Here is an 18,437-nt window from a genome sequence, read left to right as displayed (position 1 = left end):
AGAACCAGCACTGGGAAACATGCCTGCTCCAACATCCCAAAACGATTGAGTGAACAAGTATAGTGTACTAGAACACAATTCTTTTATTAGTTGATCAAGTATCATAAGAATTGAATGGTATTCGTGTTTAAAACAGAACCAGACATATAACTCCTAAGAATGCAACAAATGGCTCATACAACGGACCATTTACTGCTGTCTTGAGCACGTAAAGGCTCAGGACACGCTTGTTTACATCATGACCTGATCGTAATTATGGTGTTAGAATGGCCATGCCTATCGTGCGGTAGCTATTTTCGTTCAAAGTCAAGATGTAAATTGCTGTCCAGGGCCTTTGAAAGATGCCTATTAAAAAACACGCAATGAAACCATGGGTGGTTGACATTGAAATTCAGTCAAACTATGCCAGTATAATATAGACCAAGCTTTACCTTAATATATGCTAACACCTTCTATACGTATAGTGTATGTACATGATATGATCACAATTTAAGGACAGGGGCCTACATAGCATACAGACTGCCATGTATGTAGGGTGTTCTTCCTTCACCAAACCATCGGGAAAAATCGAAGAGTTTTACAGGTTGTTCCAGTTAAATTAGTTCCCTGAGACACCGTTTATAATTTGCTAATTAGTAAAAGGACAGCAGCATATAGATTGATCAATTTGACCACGATATATTCACCTGCACCTTCAGCCTGTTAGTGTGTTAGCGCTTTTTGACGGGTTGCCAAAATAGATTGTTCCTCCCGTTTGGAAGCAGTACCTAGCTGACACTGTATCATAATGAATCGTGCATTTCAAAGGCGACTAAAGGATGTAATAACAGGCCAATCTTCACAATGGTTTACTTGTTATGTAAAATGAAATGCTCTGTAATGGAACTATTCGACGTCAAGTTAGACGTCACAGTCACAGTCTAGCGCTGCCTTCTAATGGGGAGTACAGTCAATGGACCAACAGCTGTCAGGCAAACAAATTATCACATGTTTTCAATCATTTACATAATTACATTACAATATCACATTCATATATTCATCCTAAACATTTTCGAATCATAGTGTAAGACATTGACCTAGTTTCCCAGTAAGATGTACCTTGCGGTCATCATATCAATGTATTAAATCAATAATTCAGCATAATTCCTTCAATATCTAAATTAGACAAGTAGTCTTTCGTCAACAGATGGGACATCTCACATAATTCAATAAATGTAATCGTTTAACTGAATGAAGTCAATACTCTAACTATCAGGATGACTACCGACAAACACAAAGCATATCATATATAATCAATAACAGAATAGTTAGCACAATGTCTGCTGAATATAATGTGGACATTTTGCTCCAGGACTCATCCATTTGGCCGAGTTGTTTTATAACAAGATCACAAAGTATCAGAAGATGAAAGAACAGAAGATTATTGTCCTGGGGCTGACCTGCCTGACCACAAAGCTGTTTCACATGATAGATAAAGATGTGATTCTGATCTATCCCGGGCATCAAATGCCCCGACCTCTATTCACACACTGACCAAATTGTACATGTTGGGGTAAACTTATTGTAAATATCTTGACCTTTCTTTAAAGTCAAACTGGGAAGACGCCATGATATTGATATAAAAACCGCAAGAACATAACACAGCAAATCCTCCGATGAGCCTTTGCCAATATACTGGCAACATTTGAACCAACAAAATACATTAGATTAAATTCCACGAAGACAATACGTCCCGTTTCATGGCGTCTTTCCATTTTCAATGGTCAGTGTGCTTCTTGCAAATCATTAAAGTATATATTAAAGCATTTATCGCATCAGTTAGTTATGATTACTATATCTCTTCTTTCGCTGCGTCGTCCCACCAGTACATTTGGAGCAGCCGCAATCCGTTGGTGTGTTGTAAACCCACTTGAGGGTGGCTCCATTGGCACACGTGAGCTTCACCTCCTTCTGTTCGGATGTTGACGCCTGGCAACAGTCGCACTGGTTAGAGTAGCGGTTATGGTCTCCAGCGATTACCGAGGTTGAGCCACAGCTCCCTGAAAGAGGCAAACACATTTCGACACGTGGCCAAACCTTCAAACATGCTTTAAATGTAGTCCTCAAATGTTGTGTCAGAAAATGTAGGCAACGATGTTCCAAATCATTGATCAAAACTAGTATTGGATATCAAGTGCCCAGAAAAAGGCATCCATGGAAAGATTCAACTGAAACTCTTTATCGACAGGCATTTTGTGTAGCGATCTTAATCTGTCACAGAACATTAGGATAATAATATCAAGGAGACACTGATCTCATTTACAACAGCTACCTTGTCTGTCTCAGACATGTGACATGCAATCAATCGTTTCATCCCCAGGGCTTCACCCGTGATGTCAGCCCTGCTCTTTTCGTCCCTCACCCGTCAGGACAACAACAGTCATCATCATTTTTCTGCTGAACAAATGATTCACTATAATAGAACCCAATCAGGTTTAAAGGTATTACACACCTATGCATTTCTTCAAATCGAAGGTAGAGACCGGTTCCAGATTTCTACAAACACCGCGAACTGGATCCTTGACATTGAAGTAACCGATCGTATCGACTGGATGTCCCGTGAAGAGACTGGCTTGGCACGTATTGTTGCAGACCTTGCTATTAGTTCCGGCTAAAAAGAAGGATTTTAGAGGTCAGAGAGAACAGTTCAGCTGGCTTTCAAAGTTACTATGTTAAAACAGCGGTCTTCTTCTCGAGGCGACTGATCAAACATTTATGATGTATTCTTTTTCTTTGTCAACATTGTATCGTCTGACGCTGCAATATCAAGTCTCACGTATAAGTCTCGATCTAGTCATGATACCATGGTAATACTGCTGAAAGAAGATGCACCCTTGCAGTGTCGTCAACCTTCATTTACATGACAGGAGACCATAGGTATCGGCACAAGCACAATATGATGGAATGACTACTGCATTCGTTGGAGAGGTAGGCATGAACACGAAGAAGATGTGACCGAATGAGCCAATAACAAATCCAATTTGAACTTCTATAGCTTACGTGGTACACATTTGCTGCAGCATCCAGTAGCATCTAATTGACTCTCATTCGCCTTACAGATTGTAGTTGTCGGGATGCAGGAGATGGTCGACTCCACCAAACTGGCTGCTCCGTTCAACACGCGACACACAGCCTCGTAACACTTCAGGGTGGTTGGGACCTTCTGGCCAGACTAATAGAAGATTAGAAGATTATTGTATTACTAATCACCCAATACAATACAGCATTGCCACAAACCCCATATTCAAACTGAAAATTAACTTCATCAGCCTAGGTTTCAGTAAAGGCATCACCATATTCCAAGTGAACAGTATAGTTTCCGCTGTGGCCAATTGACACTAGAGGTCTCATGGACCCTGCTAATGCTCCTGGCATTGCTTACCGTGTATTTGACTCCATTCACCTCACAGCACAGGCTGTCTTTTGTCGTAATGTATGCCATATCATCGGTTTCGTCACCTCGAACACATTGGAAGAGACTGCAGGGGCTCGTGATATGCGTCCACGTCTCACCAGGCTGAAAGGTTATTGAACCGTTGTTATCAGTTTGTAAGTGTGAATGTGAAGTCCTCACATTGGGTTGAGTTGCACTCGTGGCTCGTAGTCAATAGGTCTGGCTCCCCTAAGGTGACAAGGTTGTAAGAGGTGCTGAAAATAGGCCCTATAATGTCACCAGGCCCGAGCTGTTCGAATCAAGTTGGCTGCGGACTTGGTATTAACAATCTCTTTGTCTTACCTTCTTCTGGGTTCCGTTGAAAGAACAACAGTAGGAGTTGGTGCTAACCAAGACCACGTCATGAGTGTTGCCTGACCCAGCGACGCATTTGTGGAGGACGCATGGTTCGGATGGGTTGTGGTAGGTTTCGTTCACCTGCAGAAGAAATGTTCACAAGAATATAGTTAAAATGTGGGGAGATAGTGAAAAGACCCAAACCCTTTGATAAAGGTGTCATCTTATCAAGCATGAAATCGTCAGTATTCAGTCCAGCAAACTACACGATTCGAATTCCAAACTCTTCTGCAAGACTGAAGGCTGCGGACAACTCAGCTGAATCAAGAATCCCCAGCCCGGGAAAAGCGTCATCATCTTTCTTTTATGTTGGATTTAAGTGCAAGAATAAAGTGACTGGTGACCTTAGATCAGCAGAATATTTTGTACAGTAGACACTTTTCCTTCGAACAGAGTTGTATTTCACATTGGCTTTCGGCAACCGTCCACTGTTTGCAGAAATACCCGCAGTATATATTTATGTATGAACACCACCTCGACACAGCAAGTTCAATCAAATAACTAGTTGCATCTTAACGAACTGTGGAACTGGAATGATGTAGAAGTGTTACTTACATTGAGTGTAATTTCGTATGTAGCGTTCTTCTGGATCTTACACCTGGTCTTGACGGTTGGCGGACAACAGACATTCGGATTGACCGGCATCACGTAGTCATGGTCCTGAAAGATGTTATGCAGCAATTAGCCCCAAACATGTGCGTGGACATTCAATGCACACAACTGATGTGCTCCCGTTAACGGCGTGCAAAAACATTGTAAGAGGGAGAAATTATTGGCAGAAATCCAAAGGCAGAAGTCTAGCGAAAATTTGCCAAGAAAAACAAGTGGCTTCCATTTTGAGTGCTTACATCTGGTATTGGAGGACAGGTCTGAACCTCGCACTCCGCCTCAAAGTAGTTTGAATTCGCTGTAGCCTCTTTACATTCACATGTCCTACACTTCCCGTCAGACCATTTCGAGTCGGGCTGAAAACAAGAGGATCGTTGATGGCTTTATGTCATGTGTAAAGAACAACCGCTGTATGACACCAGAAAGTTCATCACAATCTTAAAACATTCGTTTTAGATCCCTTTTGAAAGTAGGGTGTCAATCTTTACTCTTGAAAAATACAACTTTTGATGTAAGTTTGTTGTCAATCAATTCACACTTTTTAAATGATTTCTATAACTACAAAACAAATCCACACATGTTTCAACCAGTGGAAACAATCAGGAACCGGACTATTTCCTGCTAGTTTCGTTGTGGCTGAAAAGGCACTACCTTATAAGTGTTGTTTTGTTTCTTCAACCACTGTTCTTACCTTGTAGGTCACGACCTTTCCATCGACCTTAGATGTGTAGACACAGATGTCCGGCACACGCGCTGCAAAGAGTTCAAATCATGTTACCGTTGGTTTCTTTCCATATGTGCCAAACGCGAATGCACAAACCATTGAGAATGCAATGGCGTACGTAAATGATAATTAAGCCAACCTTACATTTGATGTTAACATGATCATAAAAGCTAAAAGATTGTTACCTTTCCTGATATATTTCTTCAGGTGTGTTCATAACCCAATGCCTGATCTTAACGGGATAACCCTAAAGTCACAGAGGCAGTGAACGAGAAGGTTTGTGTTGGTTTCACTTACTGCAGTTCTTGTAATGAACACATCCACATTCGTCCATGAACGAGTGACTCTCGAAGCCCTACAAAATGAAAGGTAATGCATTGGTAATGATTGCGATTTGAATCACTGGATATGCACTATTGAAAATCATCTTTACTAGTTTAAATGGCATAAGATGATACCAAATAGATTCTTCAAAGGCTGAGATGAAGTAACTAGTTCAATAAAACTTAAGTTAACTGCGATGATTGGCTTACCAGAGGGCAAGCTGGTTGGACGGTAATTTCACACTCAGTTGGAGGTGGGCATACTGAAAAGAACAAGATAATTATTGATAAAATCTTCAAAATTACCCTTTCGGATACTAGGTAGGTGGTGGAGGAATTCAAATGATAAAACCTTCGAAATTACCCTTTCAGATACTAAGTGGTTGATGAGTTCGATTGATAAAACCTTCGAAATTACCCTTTCGGATACTAGGTGGTTGATGAGTTCGATTGATAAAACCTTCGAAATTACCCTTTCAGATACTAGGTGGTTGATGAGTTCGATTGATAAAACCTTCGAAATTACCCTTTCAGATACTAGGTGGTTGATGAGTTCGACTGATAAAACCTTCGAAATTACCCTTTCAGATATACATGTACTAGATGATTGAGGAGTTTAAATGATAAAGGTTTTGAAATTACCCTATTAGGCTCGAATGGCATCACCACTCATTAGGGAATATGGGGAATACATGGCATTCGTTTTATGAAACTTTCTGAGTCAAATGTTACTGGGATGCAGCATCCAGGTATAGATTACCTTTCAAGACCAGCAAGTAAAGGGTACTTATCCTTACCGCATTCTAATCGTGGACAACAGTCTCCAAGGCCCTGTTTCTCTGCTCTCTTCGGCAAAGTACAGTTCAGCTGAAACTTTGGACACTTCACCGTGTTACATGTGACTTCGTATTTAAGGCAGCATTTTTCAGTGTTGGGGATAGGCACCAGATGCACGCTCTCTCCAGGCTTGAGTTCTGGTACCACTGGTATGGTGCAGTTGTACTTGAGGCATGGATCTGGAACCAAGGGAAGACAGAGTTGTTAAGAAGCTGATTTTGTAGAATATGAACCATTAGTTTATGAAGTTAGGTATATAAGTTACTGATTGAAAACTTAAAAGAAATTTGATATAAGTTGAATTTTTGGACCATATACACAACTCGTAACATACTCTCCCACAATGATGCTACCTCAAGCACCATATTCCCGCCACAGTTGTTGGTTGAAAGGAATCCACATTATTTATCATACCTGGTGGTGTAGTCGTCGTTGATTGTGTTGTCGTGGTAGGTTGACGGGTTGTTGTGATTACCTCACACTTGCATTCACAATTCCCGTGAGTGAACGGGACTTCTTTCGTACCCTTTCGAATGAAAAGGTCAACACACATTAGACATGTAATGACACACAATATCACATGTAATAAAGGCTTAACTTCGATGTGCAGATATCTCTTTCAAGTCCATAGACATCACATGCCTGGTGGTATCCGCTACTGGGGCAAGGACGAAATGCTAGGTACGATGATAACGTCACTGTCTGGAGCTTGGTCCGATCCCAGTCCCCCCCCCCCCCCCAACAGTTTGGCCGCATTCTCTATGATCTTCAATCGGGACACCATTCATATAATGTCCGACAATGCTCTATGTATCTACCGGTAATAATAAGAGCCGCTTTCAACTCACCGTCCTACACGTCGGGCAGGACTTCGGGTAACAATGCTCAGTCCGGTTGAAGCACGAGCAGATTTTACAGTCGTCCGTCTCAGTCATATCGCCAGGGTACTTGATCTTGCCATCAATGTAGCAAGGGCATTGGCTTGGGTACACGCACTTGACGCCGTTACAGAGCTGCCTCGGAGGGCAGAACGCCGGGCACTTGTCCGTGTTGTTGACGTGGGGGCACGCCACCAATGGTGGAAGTGTCGTGCTGGTTGACGCTGCAGAAAAGCATATGACTTGATTATCTTGTGAAACTTGGTAAATGTTTTCGATATATAAAACGGGCAATTGCTCTTCTTTGCAAAAGACACTCATTCAAAACTATAACCTATCTCAGTCTTGGTAAGAAAACTTCTGAACACGTTGTTTTGCTTACAAGATTCAGTCGACGCTATTAAGATGGCTGAGCGGCATCTGTTACACATTGGCCTATTGCATGAAAATAGGCCATTCGTACATTTCCCTCCCATCCGACTTAACTGGGTAGACACAGTGCATAACATGCTGACATTATGAATACATCGACTGCTAAATATACATTCAAGACAGGACGATACTGGTATGAATTGAAAGGTTATCAATAATTTCCGTGCGAGGTTGGGGATGAATGGGTGGTGAGGGGTACGGTGGAGGTGGCGAGGGCCCGCGAGGTCTATTGCCACATGTGGTGAATATTTCTGACGGAGTTCGGCATGATACAAAGAAGAGGTGTTGCAGGTATTGGTGTCATAGAGCAATGCATTAACATATCGAGTACCACATTAGCATATTGATGGTTAAGCGCCTCAAATGGAAACGTATATTACTTTTTCATCCGGAGCGCTACTCTTATGACATAAAAGACGTGTTGGTGTACTGGACGGTGAGGATATATAACCTGAGTGTTGACGATACTGAATGGTGACGATAATGTACTGGGTTGGGTGGTCAGGTTATGAGTGGCGAGGATATATGCAGGTAGCCGGTATGTATAGGTGTTTGAAGAGAGGCTAAAAACACTAATGATAAATGACATGATGTCATTGTCGTTTATCGTTCGAGTTCTTAACCTGTCTATTTTGACTCCCTATACCTGTAGTTGTGGTTGTTGTTGTCGTTGTTGTAGATGTTGTAGCAGTGGTTGTTGATGGTTGGGTCGTTTTCGGAGTTGTCGTATTGCGGTCTGGTTCATTTGGTTTAACCGTAGCTAAATAAAGACAGCATTGATTTGATTGAGTGGGTTCTTGAGAAATTAGGTATTCCAAATGTGAGTCAAGGTAACAAGAAGTTTCAGCAGGGGTCTCCTATTAGACGTATCCGGATTGACCTCAAGCATTATATGCTTTGCACTGATGACTTTTTTTGCCAGAACTCTACCAACAGTCCATGATACAGTCATGACTTGCAAAAACGCTCGAAGGTTGTTGATGTTTGCAAGGTGAAGTCTCCAAACGTAGCAACGAAAAGAAGGTACTTGTATCGATTTAGTTCCTGCAATAGTGTCAGCATTATGATTGGGTGTCTCTGAGCGGACAGCATGACAGGTGAACCCACCTATAAAGTCAGTCAGACTTGCCATAATGGTTCTCTTCTGAACACTGACCCGGTGATGTTGGCTTGGGCGCATCAAATTTGTCAAAACAAGAGGTAGGGGCTTAGTTCAAACCACATATGCTTTGAGAAACACCAACTTAATTAAAACACACTTACTTCCACAAGGGCAGTAGAACTTGACCTTGTAGTCGTTGCAACCTGTTGCAGGGTTGTCCGAATTGTAACAGATGAAGCCCTTGTCAACTCTGCACGTATCAACCTGGCCGAGGAGGGCGTAGTTGGTAGAAGTCGTCGCCTCTGCACACTTGATCTCCGTGGGGTTGTCGCAGAACACGTTCGTCTTACGGAGTTTGTCGAGGGTCTCAAGATCACCTGAAACATACGATTAAACAGATCTTTTCAATGGATAGTTTTTGCTGTAGCCTTTTTCCCTATATGGTATTGGTGCTTGATGACGGATTTGGAAATTCGCTGCAGGATAAACGCCAAGGCTGAGTAAGACAATACTCGCTCATAAAGCAAGAATTGACCAGCTGTGGTTATTGGATTCGTACTTCGGTCTTGTACCATACGTTGCCTGCAGAGATTTGCCTCGCTTGCGGTTGTGCAGTTGGGGTAATGGCTATATTGAGTAGACGATCCAAATGCTCACACGAACATTCCGAAGTGTTCGGTTTCGGTCTTCTTGATCATATTCGACCGGTCAGGCCTCTAATTTGGAGATGTCATTACTACTTACCAATGCTACCGGGGTCGTTGGGATCATCCACGTTCATCCAGTCAGTCCATGTACAGTTCGGCTGGACCTTCACTGGTACCGGTGTCGTGCTGGTGCAATCAACGTCGGTGTAGCATGACACGGTGCTGTTGAAGCAGTAGCAGGATGTGCAAGGCCCTTTGGCCCATGCTTCGCCGGTCTGAAATATAATACAGGTAATGAACATCAGAAAATCACTGGAAAGGACTCGGAGTCTCTGTAGCTGGGCAAAGTACGTTCCGATGTGGGTTCTATAGGTCCCGGGTTCTAGTCGTCCCAGTTTGTCGGATGGTATGGCGTATTTTGATTCCCGGTACCTCTTGGGCACCTTGACCATTACCTGCCTCTCCTCCCCTACAAATGGGGCAAATCGAACCAGGAAACAAAGAGCCCTTTTGACACATAGAAGCAGGATGAATGGAGAGGAACACTTAGGCCTGTAGTAAGACGGAAGAACAAGTGACAGTTTCAGTGCCATTATGGATTGCATGAAAACACAGAGTAAACTCATTCACCCATCTCGTGCATTTTTTGGAGAGACTTTCTAGAATATTCAAAGAGACGACTAGTATATTGTGAAGGAAGTAAGACATATCGGAAGGACCAAGCGTTTTATTTACAAAATCATGACAGTGGGTCATCACAAATAATACTGTGACCGAACCATCTTCCAACTTACCACCTTCTCATTGCCGTTCGCATCAATACAATTACACGCCTCCCTCTTGACACAGTCTCCCTTGTCGTTAATGTACAACTCGCCAGGGGGACACTTCTCCTTCGTGCAGCCCTGGATACACGTGTCCGTGTTCTTCTCACACAGACCTATATTCTCCAGCTTGCCCCTCTGATAGTTGCAGAGGTCACTACACTTGTAAGCACAGTTGGACCAAGTTTCGCCAGGAGGACACACCCCTAGAAACAATCACAAAATGAAACAATGTTTTGATAAGAAAACTCAAATCGCAAGAACGTTTTGCACTAGCTGTTCAGTTTATTACTAACAAACGCATTCTACCAAGCTTTGTTTTCTGATCTCAAAATGATATGGTCAACGTATTTTCAAGTGTTACTTATAATTTTGACAGCTTACTATGTAAAAAAAACCAGTTGCTAAAAGATAAAGGGCCAATATCAATTTGTTGAGTACTTACGAGTGGTGGTTGTATTTGGTGGAGCTGGTGGAGCTGGAACAAGAAAGAACAGAGATATCATACAATAGTCTAGTGTTAATGTAATGAGGTGTGGTTAGGTCATCAGTGAGCTGCTGATGTCTTTATCGCATGTGATAGGCACATAGGATATGAATATTTATTCATAAACAAATTGTATGGACACACAAGTGTCAAAGCCCACACCACACACCCCACATGCAGATCACCTTTCCCTTCTAAAACCGCTTAAAAGTTTAGTAATACCCTTCACCAGACGAACCAGTAACAAATGTAAGTAATCTGAAATGAGTCTTGATGTTATGGATATGATATTGATCACGTGTGGCATTGTGGTATGTGTTGTGAAGTTGTATACGTTTTAGTTGTACGTTGTTAATTAGTTGTTGCGAGAACTGGAATATGTCTTTAATGGCGATAGCTGGGGTTACTCTAGTTTTGCACTTCTTTTGCACTTTTTGTTAGCCTGAAATGAAATAACAACAGTTTGACTAAGAACACAGGAAATCAAAGTGAATTTAAAAGTTCTGAATAAAAGTAATGCACAGATCAACGTCACCACTGTTTAAAGTTAAAGATATTGTATACCTGTAGTAGTAGTAGTAGCAGTCGTTGTGGTAGTTGTTGACGGAGCTTTAGGAGTAGTTGTTGTTGACGGAGTTGTCGTAGTAGTTGTTGTTGACGGAGTTGTCGTTGTTGTTGTTGTTGACGGAGTTGTCGTAGTAGTTGTTGACGGAGTTGTCGTAGTAGTTGTTGACGGGGCTGTAGTAGTAGTAGTTGTTGACGGAGTTGTCGTAGTAGTTGTTGTTGACGGAGTTGTCGTTGTTGTTGTTGTTGACGGAGCTGTCGTAGTAGTTGTTGACGGAGTTGTCGTAGTAGTTGTTGACGGGGCTGTAGTAGTAGTTGTTGACGGGGCTGTAGTAGTAGTTGTTGTTGATGGAGTTGTCGTAGTTGTTGTTGTCGGAGCTGTGGTAGTAGTTGTTGTTGACGGCGGAGTTGTAGTCGTTGTTGTTGACGGAGCTGTCGTTGTTGTTCTTGCCGGAGTTGTGGACACACACGGACAGCCAATTCTGATCTCATGATCCGAGCAGGTCACATTTGGCCTTTGGTTCTCATTCAAGCAGATGTAACCACCAGATTCTCCAATCGCCTTGTCACAGAGGCTAGACGCTTCTTCCGGCAAACCATCCGTCCGTCTGCATTCGAGATCAATTATTGCATCATTTGGACAGAAGTCGTGGTGAAGTCTTGCCAAGTCTAAGAACTCTAGCTCTCCGCTGGCGTCTGGGGTCGCCGAACTCAGCCATTGGGTCCACTTGATGCAAGGGGTAGTTGTTGGTGTGGTGGTGGTGGTGGTGGTCGTGGTGGTTGTGGGAGCTGGAGTGGTAAGTGGAGCACAGCCCAGAAGATCAAATCGCAATCCGATGTTGTTGTGCCACTCAATAGGCTGGATCTTGATAAACCTAAAACCATGACGAACATTAGAATATTAGAATACCAAACTGTTTGTTCACTTCAATGGTGTTAAAGCAAAAAATGTTTGAATCCACATTCTTTACAAATTCACTACAGCGGTTCCTTTCATTTGTGGTTGAGAGGAACCGCCAATTGGCTAGTACATTGTTCATATTCTTATTGATCTTTAAAGCTGACATGCATGCATAAAAACCCTAACGGCAAAGTTAGAAAACACGCCCGACCACCAAACGACCAACTGCACTTGAAACATGATAGACTCCCAGCGACTGGTCTCACTTGACTGCACAAACAACAAGTTCATTGATGAGACAGCAGGTCACAGAGACGCTCTCGTGGAAAGAAAAAATGAAAAAATTTCCCTCGAACGGGTTCGAACTCGGGACCCTCGCCACTTGATCCTTGCCGTCTTACCCACTATGCCATGAGGCCGTTGTTGTCAATACATATTTTTCAGTATTTCCTTTCACGTACAAGCTTGACAGAATTGCGTCTCTTGTGCCATCTGTACCATTTTACAGTGGCCTTTAAAATATGCCCCTTTTACAATATCGGCAAAGTGAATTCATAAGATACATAATGAGGCGATGAACATAACACCCTGTGATGATTATAGGAGCACGCAGCTATTTTTCGAGTTTAAAGATGCAAAACAATTTCCCGCTTTGCTAGTATTAAAACCATACATGTATTGAGGAACTGTCTGATGAGGAGGCATTCGATTTCAAACTATGGTCGCAATGGCCATTGCTATGTAGGTGAATACGGTAGCGCCACTGCGGCCTGCATGTAGTCTATCATATCTGAGGGCATTTGGCTGATCGGTCGTTCTAAACATGGCCAGACAAGTTCCGCATTGACCAATCAAAAGACAACAATCCAGCGTCACCGACGCAGTGACCTGCAATGTCCCCATCACATGGTGGAAGGCCCGTGAAAGTGGTGAATGTCTTTTGAAAGTGAATCAGAACATACCTTGCAGTGATATTCCGTGAGAAGAACACTTTGACTGGCGTGTCAGCATCAGTGTTTGCAGTGAATAGGACAGGCAGGCCATTCTCCTTGTACCTCTGCATGAAGCTAGAGCTTTGGCCATAGGAGACGTAGTACTTCTTCACCCATGTGTTCCTCTCCGTGTTGCCCTGGGTGATGATGCCGGAGAGCAAGGTGCGCGCGCCAAGATCCACCTTGATCCATTCTTCCTCTTGTGTAAACCTTTCAAAAATCGAAAAGCTCAGTTTGAATATCTCGCCATCTCATTCGCTCATTTCCGAAAGCAGAGTTTGACCAAAGCGAAGTCCAAAAACACCACGCCATGATGCAGATTCGACATTTCTGATGGATAATCAACTGGAACTAGACCCAATATTGCTTAGGAAAATCGCCGAACATAACGTTTACGTTCGGCATATTCAGGACAATCAAAAACACTGTCCAGGTGTCGCACTCCCCTAGCCTCTAAACATTTGCTTCCTCAATTACCATGGCTCTCTTTGTTCCTCGTAGAGGTGCATGCAAAGATCGTCAAGATTAAGGAAGCCACAGATGATGATATGATGATGACAATGTAGGCCTACCTCGGAATCCATGAATTCGAAGCGAAGAGTCGACCCATGAATGGCTTGTGCTGGTCGTCGCGTGAGGAGGAGGCGGTGAACTGACTGTCCGGGACCATCGCTGGGTTACTTACACCAATAATCTCATCACAAGCTGTGTGGAAAAGGCAAAACGATTGTCAGTTATCTGAACCTAAATATGCCCAACGATGCAAACACAAAATAAGTTATTTCGCCTTCAAGGTACTCGGCCAACATGAGTTTACAAATGTGGTACTAGCTTCATTTCACCAGAGTCTTTCTATAGAAAGACTCTGATTTCACATTCGCCGGCTGCTTTAGCATATATAACTTGGGTTTTCTTTCTCTCATTACAGTACATTATTTATTTTCGTACACTTTTAAGGTCCATCTCCACGCAGTGATCCCGAGAAACTTCAGAGACTAAGATCCATAACAATCTACTTATAACCGGCTCTGAAATGCCAAGTAAACACCTTTCTCTACTCACGTGGAATGGTAGGCCCAGGAGTTGTGGTTGTTGTTGAAGGAGTTGTAGTCGTAGTTGTTAATGTCGTCGACGGAGTTGTTGATGTTGTTGTTGTTGTTGACGGTGTTGTAGTAGTTGTTGTTGACGGAGTTGTAGTAGTTGTTGTTGTTGACGGAGTTGTTGTTGTTGTTGTTGGAGCTGTTGTAGTTGTTGTCGTGGGCGCCGCAGTGGTTGGACATTGACAATAATAACGGATGAAGTAATCGTAGCAGCCGTGAATATTAGGAGTATCATAATTCTGGTCGTTGTAACATCTCAAGCCATCCTTTAAAGTACATGTGACGTTCTGGTCAGTTTCATCATAGTTAAGCAGGCGACCGTTAACTATTGTTTGACATTGAATCTTGGATATAAATCCGGAACAATATGACTGCAACTGCGTCCAGTCCCTGTATTCAAAATCGCCAGAAGAAATCGAACGCTTGATGTTGTTAAACCTTGGTGTCCAGATGTCGCACTTTGGTACAAGTGGAGTTGTGGTAGTCGGTGCTGTAGTTGTGGTAGTAGTTGGCGTGGTAGTTGTAGTTGGCGTGGTAGTTGTAGTTGGCGTGGTAGTTGTAGTTGGCGTGGTGGTTGTAGTTGGCGTGGTAGTGGTAGTTGGCGTGGTGGTGGTAGTTGGCGTGGTTGTGGTAGTTGGCGTGGTTGTGGTAGTTGGCGAGGTTGTGGTAGTTGGCGAGGTTGTGGTAGTTGGTGTAGTTGTGGTAGTTGGTGTAGTTGTGGTAGTTGGCGTGGTTGTGGTAGTTGGCGTAGTTGTGGTAGTTGGCGAGGTAGTTGTTGTCGTTGGTGTGGTAGTTGTTGTCGGCTCACACTGACACCACAGTCTGACTTCATAATCCAAACAGGTGGTACGATTCTGCAGGGCATCCTCGCACACCAAGCCCCTATTGACATCACAAGTCACTCCCCTCTGATCAGCCTCAATGTAGGATGTTTTCGTGTCTTTCACTCTGCATTCTATTGTTGTGGGGAATTCACAGAACTGATAGTGGAATCTCAGGTTGCTGATGGTCTCGTAGTCGCCATCTGTTTTTGAGGCTGTGTTCATCCATGTCGTCCAGCCAGTCACGATACATTTGGGTGGATAGGGTGTGACGAGAGCTGTCGTGGTTGTTGTAGCTGAAATCAACAAAATCAACGAATGTAAGGAATAAGAAGGAGAAAGTGTCGATCCATGGTGTAAATTGGCCATCAATTAGTCAAGGTGTAGAAGTTTGAAATGTCCCAGGATAGAATGTATATGAAGAAGATAATGAAACGACCTTGACATCACATACCTTGTGTTGTCGTTGTTTTCAATGGTGGTGTCGGTTTGGGCGTTGTTGTCACTGTGGAGAGATTAAAATAGTGTTTACTCGTATATTTGGACGAAGAAAATTATTCGTTATGAAGGGTGCAAAGTTCAAAACATCAATTGGTAACAAAAGACAGAGAGGTGGATCTCATGGAAGACAAAAATACTGACGACAATTCGACCAGTAAGATGACTCTACATCTTCAGGTGTATTGTCTACATCCTGTCAACAATTGATTTCTGAAGTGACTTATGTAACAACTAACCTTTCGGGTGACAAGTTAGAACATCGAATCTCAAACTGAAGGCGCCGAATGCCTTGATCGGATGAAGCCTCAGACAGCGGGTCTTGATTGGGACTGCAAGGGTGTGCCTTACTGGGGTGTTTGTGTCACTGTTGCCTTCAAATACCTATAAAGTGAAAATAATATTTGAAATTGATAGTCGGTACAGAGTTCCAAGTGATTTGAAACTACGAGCAACTGATTAAAGCCATGTACGCCAAGGCAATGTGAAAATATGTGCATAAGGTAGGACTTCATTCCATGTGAGAGGTGCAAACGTGGCCTTTCCGTCTTGGTTGTCACAGTCTGGTCACCATGTTGTGCCCTTCATTAGTTAAACTGAGTCCGACCTTTTCGAACAACCAGGCCCTATTTCAGAAACTACCGACCAGTGGTTTCCTATCAGCAGCCATCAGGAACTGATGATTCTCGCAGTTGTCATCACTGGAGGAGATCTGGTATTTGGTCACCCACTGGTGGGGAGCATTGGGCCGGCCTTTCGTGATGATGAAGTAGATTTCAATGGGCTCCAGAAGATCAATCTGCCATGGAAAATTTTTTTTGTTGGTGATGGATTAGAAGTTCGAGGAGGTTTCTTTCACAAACCCCGAAACGCCAACGCGAACATCTGCTCTGCACTTTATGCTTGATAGCAGTAGCATGCGGAACTCCTATTCAAGATGATCCCAGCTGAATCAGACATTCGCTGGTGAATGATTACTGTATTGCCAAAGGATGTAGTAGCGATACTTCAATTGTGACTGATTAAGTCGGACTTATATGGGGTTCACGTTGTCACTTGTCGTGTTCACTTGTCACGAGTTAACTGACTACGGCTTGAAAACACGACGTGAGGGTGAAAAGTGACATCGTGAATCGTATATAGCCCGATCTTTGGAAATGACTTGTTTGTTCTTCCTGTCACCCATGCAAAAAGAACAGAGACACGTTACATGTGAACACGTGGAGTCTACCGCAGCCTTATGCGAGATCTTTAAATGATATCATGACCAAAAATTGATTCGACAACTGTGATCGTCAACATGAGTCTCAACATACCTGTATCCATGGGGTCTGGTCATTTCCATCCGCTGTCCACGCACCAAACCCATTCTCGTCCTTATCGCTGGAGAGCCTAGCTCTGTTTGGACCGTGACGGGGATCCCCATTATACATGCTCGATGCACTGAGCTGGCGGTCGTCGGCAACCTCCACTTCATTGGTCAGAGGCTCCGGACATTGTGGGACTAAAATAAACAATGCAAAAGATTAAAGCGTTATCGATATCATTGCATACTGCAGTAGCGTTTGGACTTAACACTATAAACAATACTGCCGACGCTTACTGAGCAACCAGGCTCTGCAGACTAAACCAAGTTAAGGTTAACCCCAGCTCGTGCCTAATGTGTTTTCAGCAACTGATACATGAGTGCCAGGTTACAGCTAATGTCAAGAGGAATCCTCACTACCTAGAATCATTATCACTGCCCAAGTGGGAGGCTCTGCATAAGGTCTAGGGTTCTCATTCAGCTCCATCAAGCTGACAACAATTCCTCGAAGATGGTGAATATCTACATCTCCGATTGGATCATCATCAAGTAGGCCTTGTCATTTTGTACCAGCCATATGCGCAAAACACTCATCTGTCGATGCAAACTCTGCTTCTAACTTATATTTCCACAGTGATCTGTACTTACTTCTTGTTTCACAATCGCAGAAAATGCTGACCTCGTAGTCTTGACATCGTCCCCCTGACTGCTGAGAATTCAAACAAGTTAAACCAGTCACATTGTCACAGGTTACACCCTCGTCCCCGGAATACTTGTAATCCGTGCCATTAAAAACTGTTCGACACTGAACAGCCGTGACGTCTTCCTTGCCACATGACCTGTATATCATGACGAGATCGTCGAGATTTTCGAAGTCTCCTGGTTCCTTCGTCGGGTCGCCAATGCTCATCCACTTCGTCCAGCCATGTTTGTCGCAGGGCAGCTTGTGCTGTGTGGTGGGTGGGATTGTTGGGGTGCTCGGAGGTTTAGGAGGTGTGGGGTATGGCGTTGTTGTGGAGGTTGTGATTGTTGGTGGTCCTGTGCAGGTAAAAAGATAATCGATTGCAATGAGTCAAAACGTTACAATAGGGAACTTTCCGTAAAAACATTACGCTTTACCAATCTACAGATTGGATGAAGTATGGCGTAAATGAATATCATTTTGCCATCAACATAATTGCTAAAACAGCCTGGTTGAATCACTAACGCTCTTGCTGGTCTCACTTTAGTCCGTGTCATCCCTATCAGTACGTGTCCTCAGTTCCTTAGTGGTAAGTATTATTGGATAGCTATCATTTAATTGACATCAAGTCTTTAAAAGTGCACATCTCACATAAACGAAAGGAAAATGATTTTCCTCTGAAAATTACTTACTTTCGCCGCAATCACAGTTGACCTGTATTTCATAATCGTGACACGATTGACTTCCTGGCTGGTCGGCATCAAAACACTCAAGGCCGAGCTCTTTGGTGCAAGTGATAGCCTGGAAAAATCATCAATAGGAGGTGTTGATTAAGGATACCAGTCACGTAAACTCACTTTTTACAAACCAATTCACCCAAC

The 18,437-nt window shown here is 43.2% G+C and overlaps 1 protein-coding gene across 5 annotated transcripts in view; it reads right to left on the bottom strand.

Annotated features, from left to right (window-relative positions):
* Nucleotides 1–65: 65 nt before the first annotated feature.
* LOC135500540 (mucin-5AC-like) overlaps nt 66–18,437 on the bottom strand; it is a 42,867-nt gene continuing 24,495 nt past the window's right edge. For 4 of the 5 annotated variants that reach the window (XM_064792063.1, XM_064792068.1, XM_064792066.1 and 1 more), the window contains 28 exons: nt 18,249–18,357; nt 17,523–17,912; nt 16,885–17,072; nt 16,215–16,367; nt 15,808–15,952; nt 15,525–15,575; nt 14,212–15,366; nt 13,722–13,854; nt 13,120–13,359; nt 11,257–12,131; nt 10,651–10,683; nt 10,176–10,411; nt 9,479–9,656; nt 8,896–9,111; nt 8,279–8,392; nt 7,171–7,424; nt 6,737–6,848; nt 6,283–6,501; nt 5,696–5,748; nt 5,460–5,517; nt 5,130–5,191; nt 4,678–4,794; nt 4,385–4,489; nt 3,776–3,910; nt 3,422–3,556; nt 3,040–3,211; nt 2,492–2,650; nt 66–2,039 (listed from right to left, as the gene is read on the bottom strand). In XM_064792063.1, coding sequence (XP_064648133.1) covers nt 1,819–2,039; nt 2,492–2,650; nt 3,040–3,211; nt 3,422–3,556; nt 3,776–3,910; nt 4,385–4,489; nt 4,678–4,794; nt 5,130–5,191; nt 5,460–5,517; nt 5,696–5,748; nt 6,283–6,501; nt 6,737–6,848; nt 7,171–7,424; nt 8,279–8,392; nt 8,896–9,111; nt 9,479–9,656; nt 10,176–10,411; nt 10,651–10,683; nt 11,257–12,131; nt 13,120–13,359; nt 13,722–13,854; nt 14,212–15,366; nt 15,525–15,575; nt 15,808–15,952; nt 16,215–16,367; nt 16,885–17,072; nt 17,523–17,912; nt 18,249–18,357 — 6,018 coding nt within the window. In that variant the 3' untranslated portion in view covers nt 66–1,818. The remainder of the gene's footprint in view (nt 2,040–2,491; nt 2,651–3,039; nt 3,212–3,421; nt 3,557–3,775; nt 3,911–4,384; nt 4,490–4,677; nt 4,795–5,129; nt 5,192–5,459; nt 5,518–5,695; nt 5,749–6,282; nt 6,502–6,736; nt 6,849–7,170; nt 7,425–8,278; nt 8,393–8,895; nt 9,112–9,478; nt 9,657–10,175; nt 10,412–10,650; nt 10,684–11,256; nt 12,132–13,119; nt 13,360–13,721; nt 13,855–14,211; nt 15,367–15,524; nt 15,576–15,807; nt 15,953–16,214; nt 16,368–16,884; nt 17,073–17,522; nt 17,913–18,248; nt 18,358–18,437) is intronic. The other variant, XM_064792064.1, reaches the window with a different exon arrangement.

The sequence above is a fragment of the Lineus longissimus genome, chromosome 16 (genome assembly GCF_910592395.1).
Source record: "Lineus longissimus chromosome 16, tnLinLong1.2, whole genome shotgun sequence".
In the NCBI taxonomy this organism is placed as follows: Eukaryota; Metazoa; Nemertea; class Pilidiophora; order Heteronemertea; family Lineidae; genus Lineus; species Lineus longissimus.
Note: the sequence above shows the minus strand (reverse complement) of the source record. Positions and strands in the feature narration are given on the sequence as shown.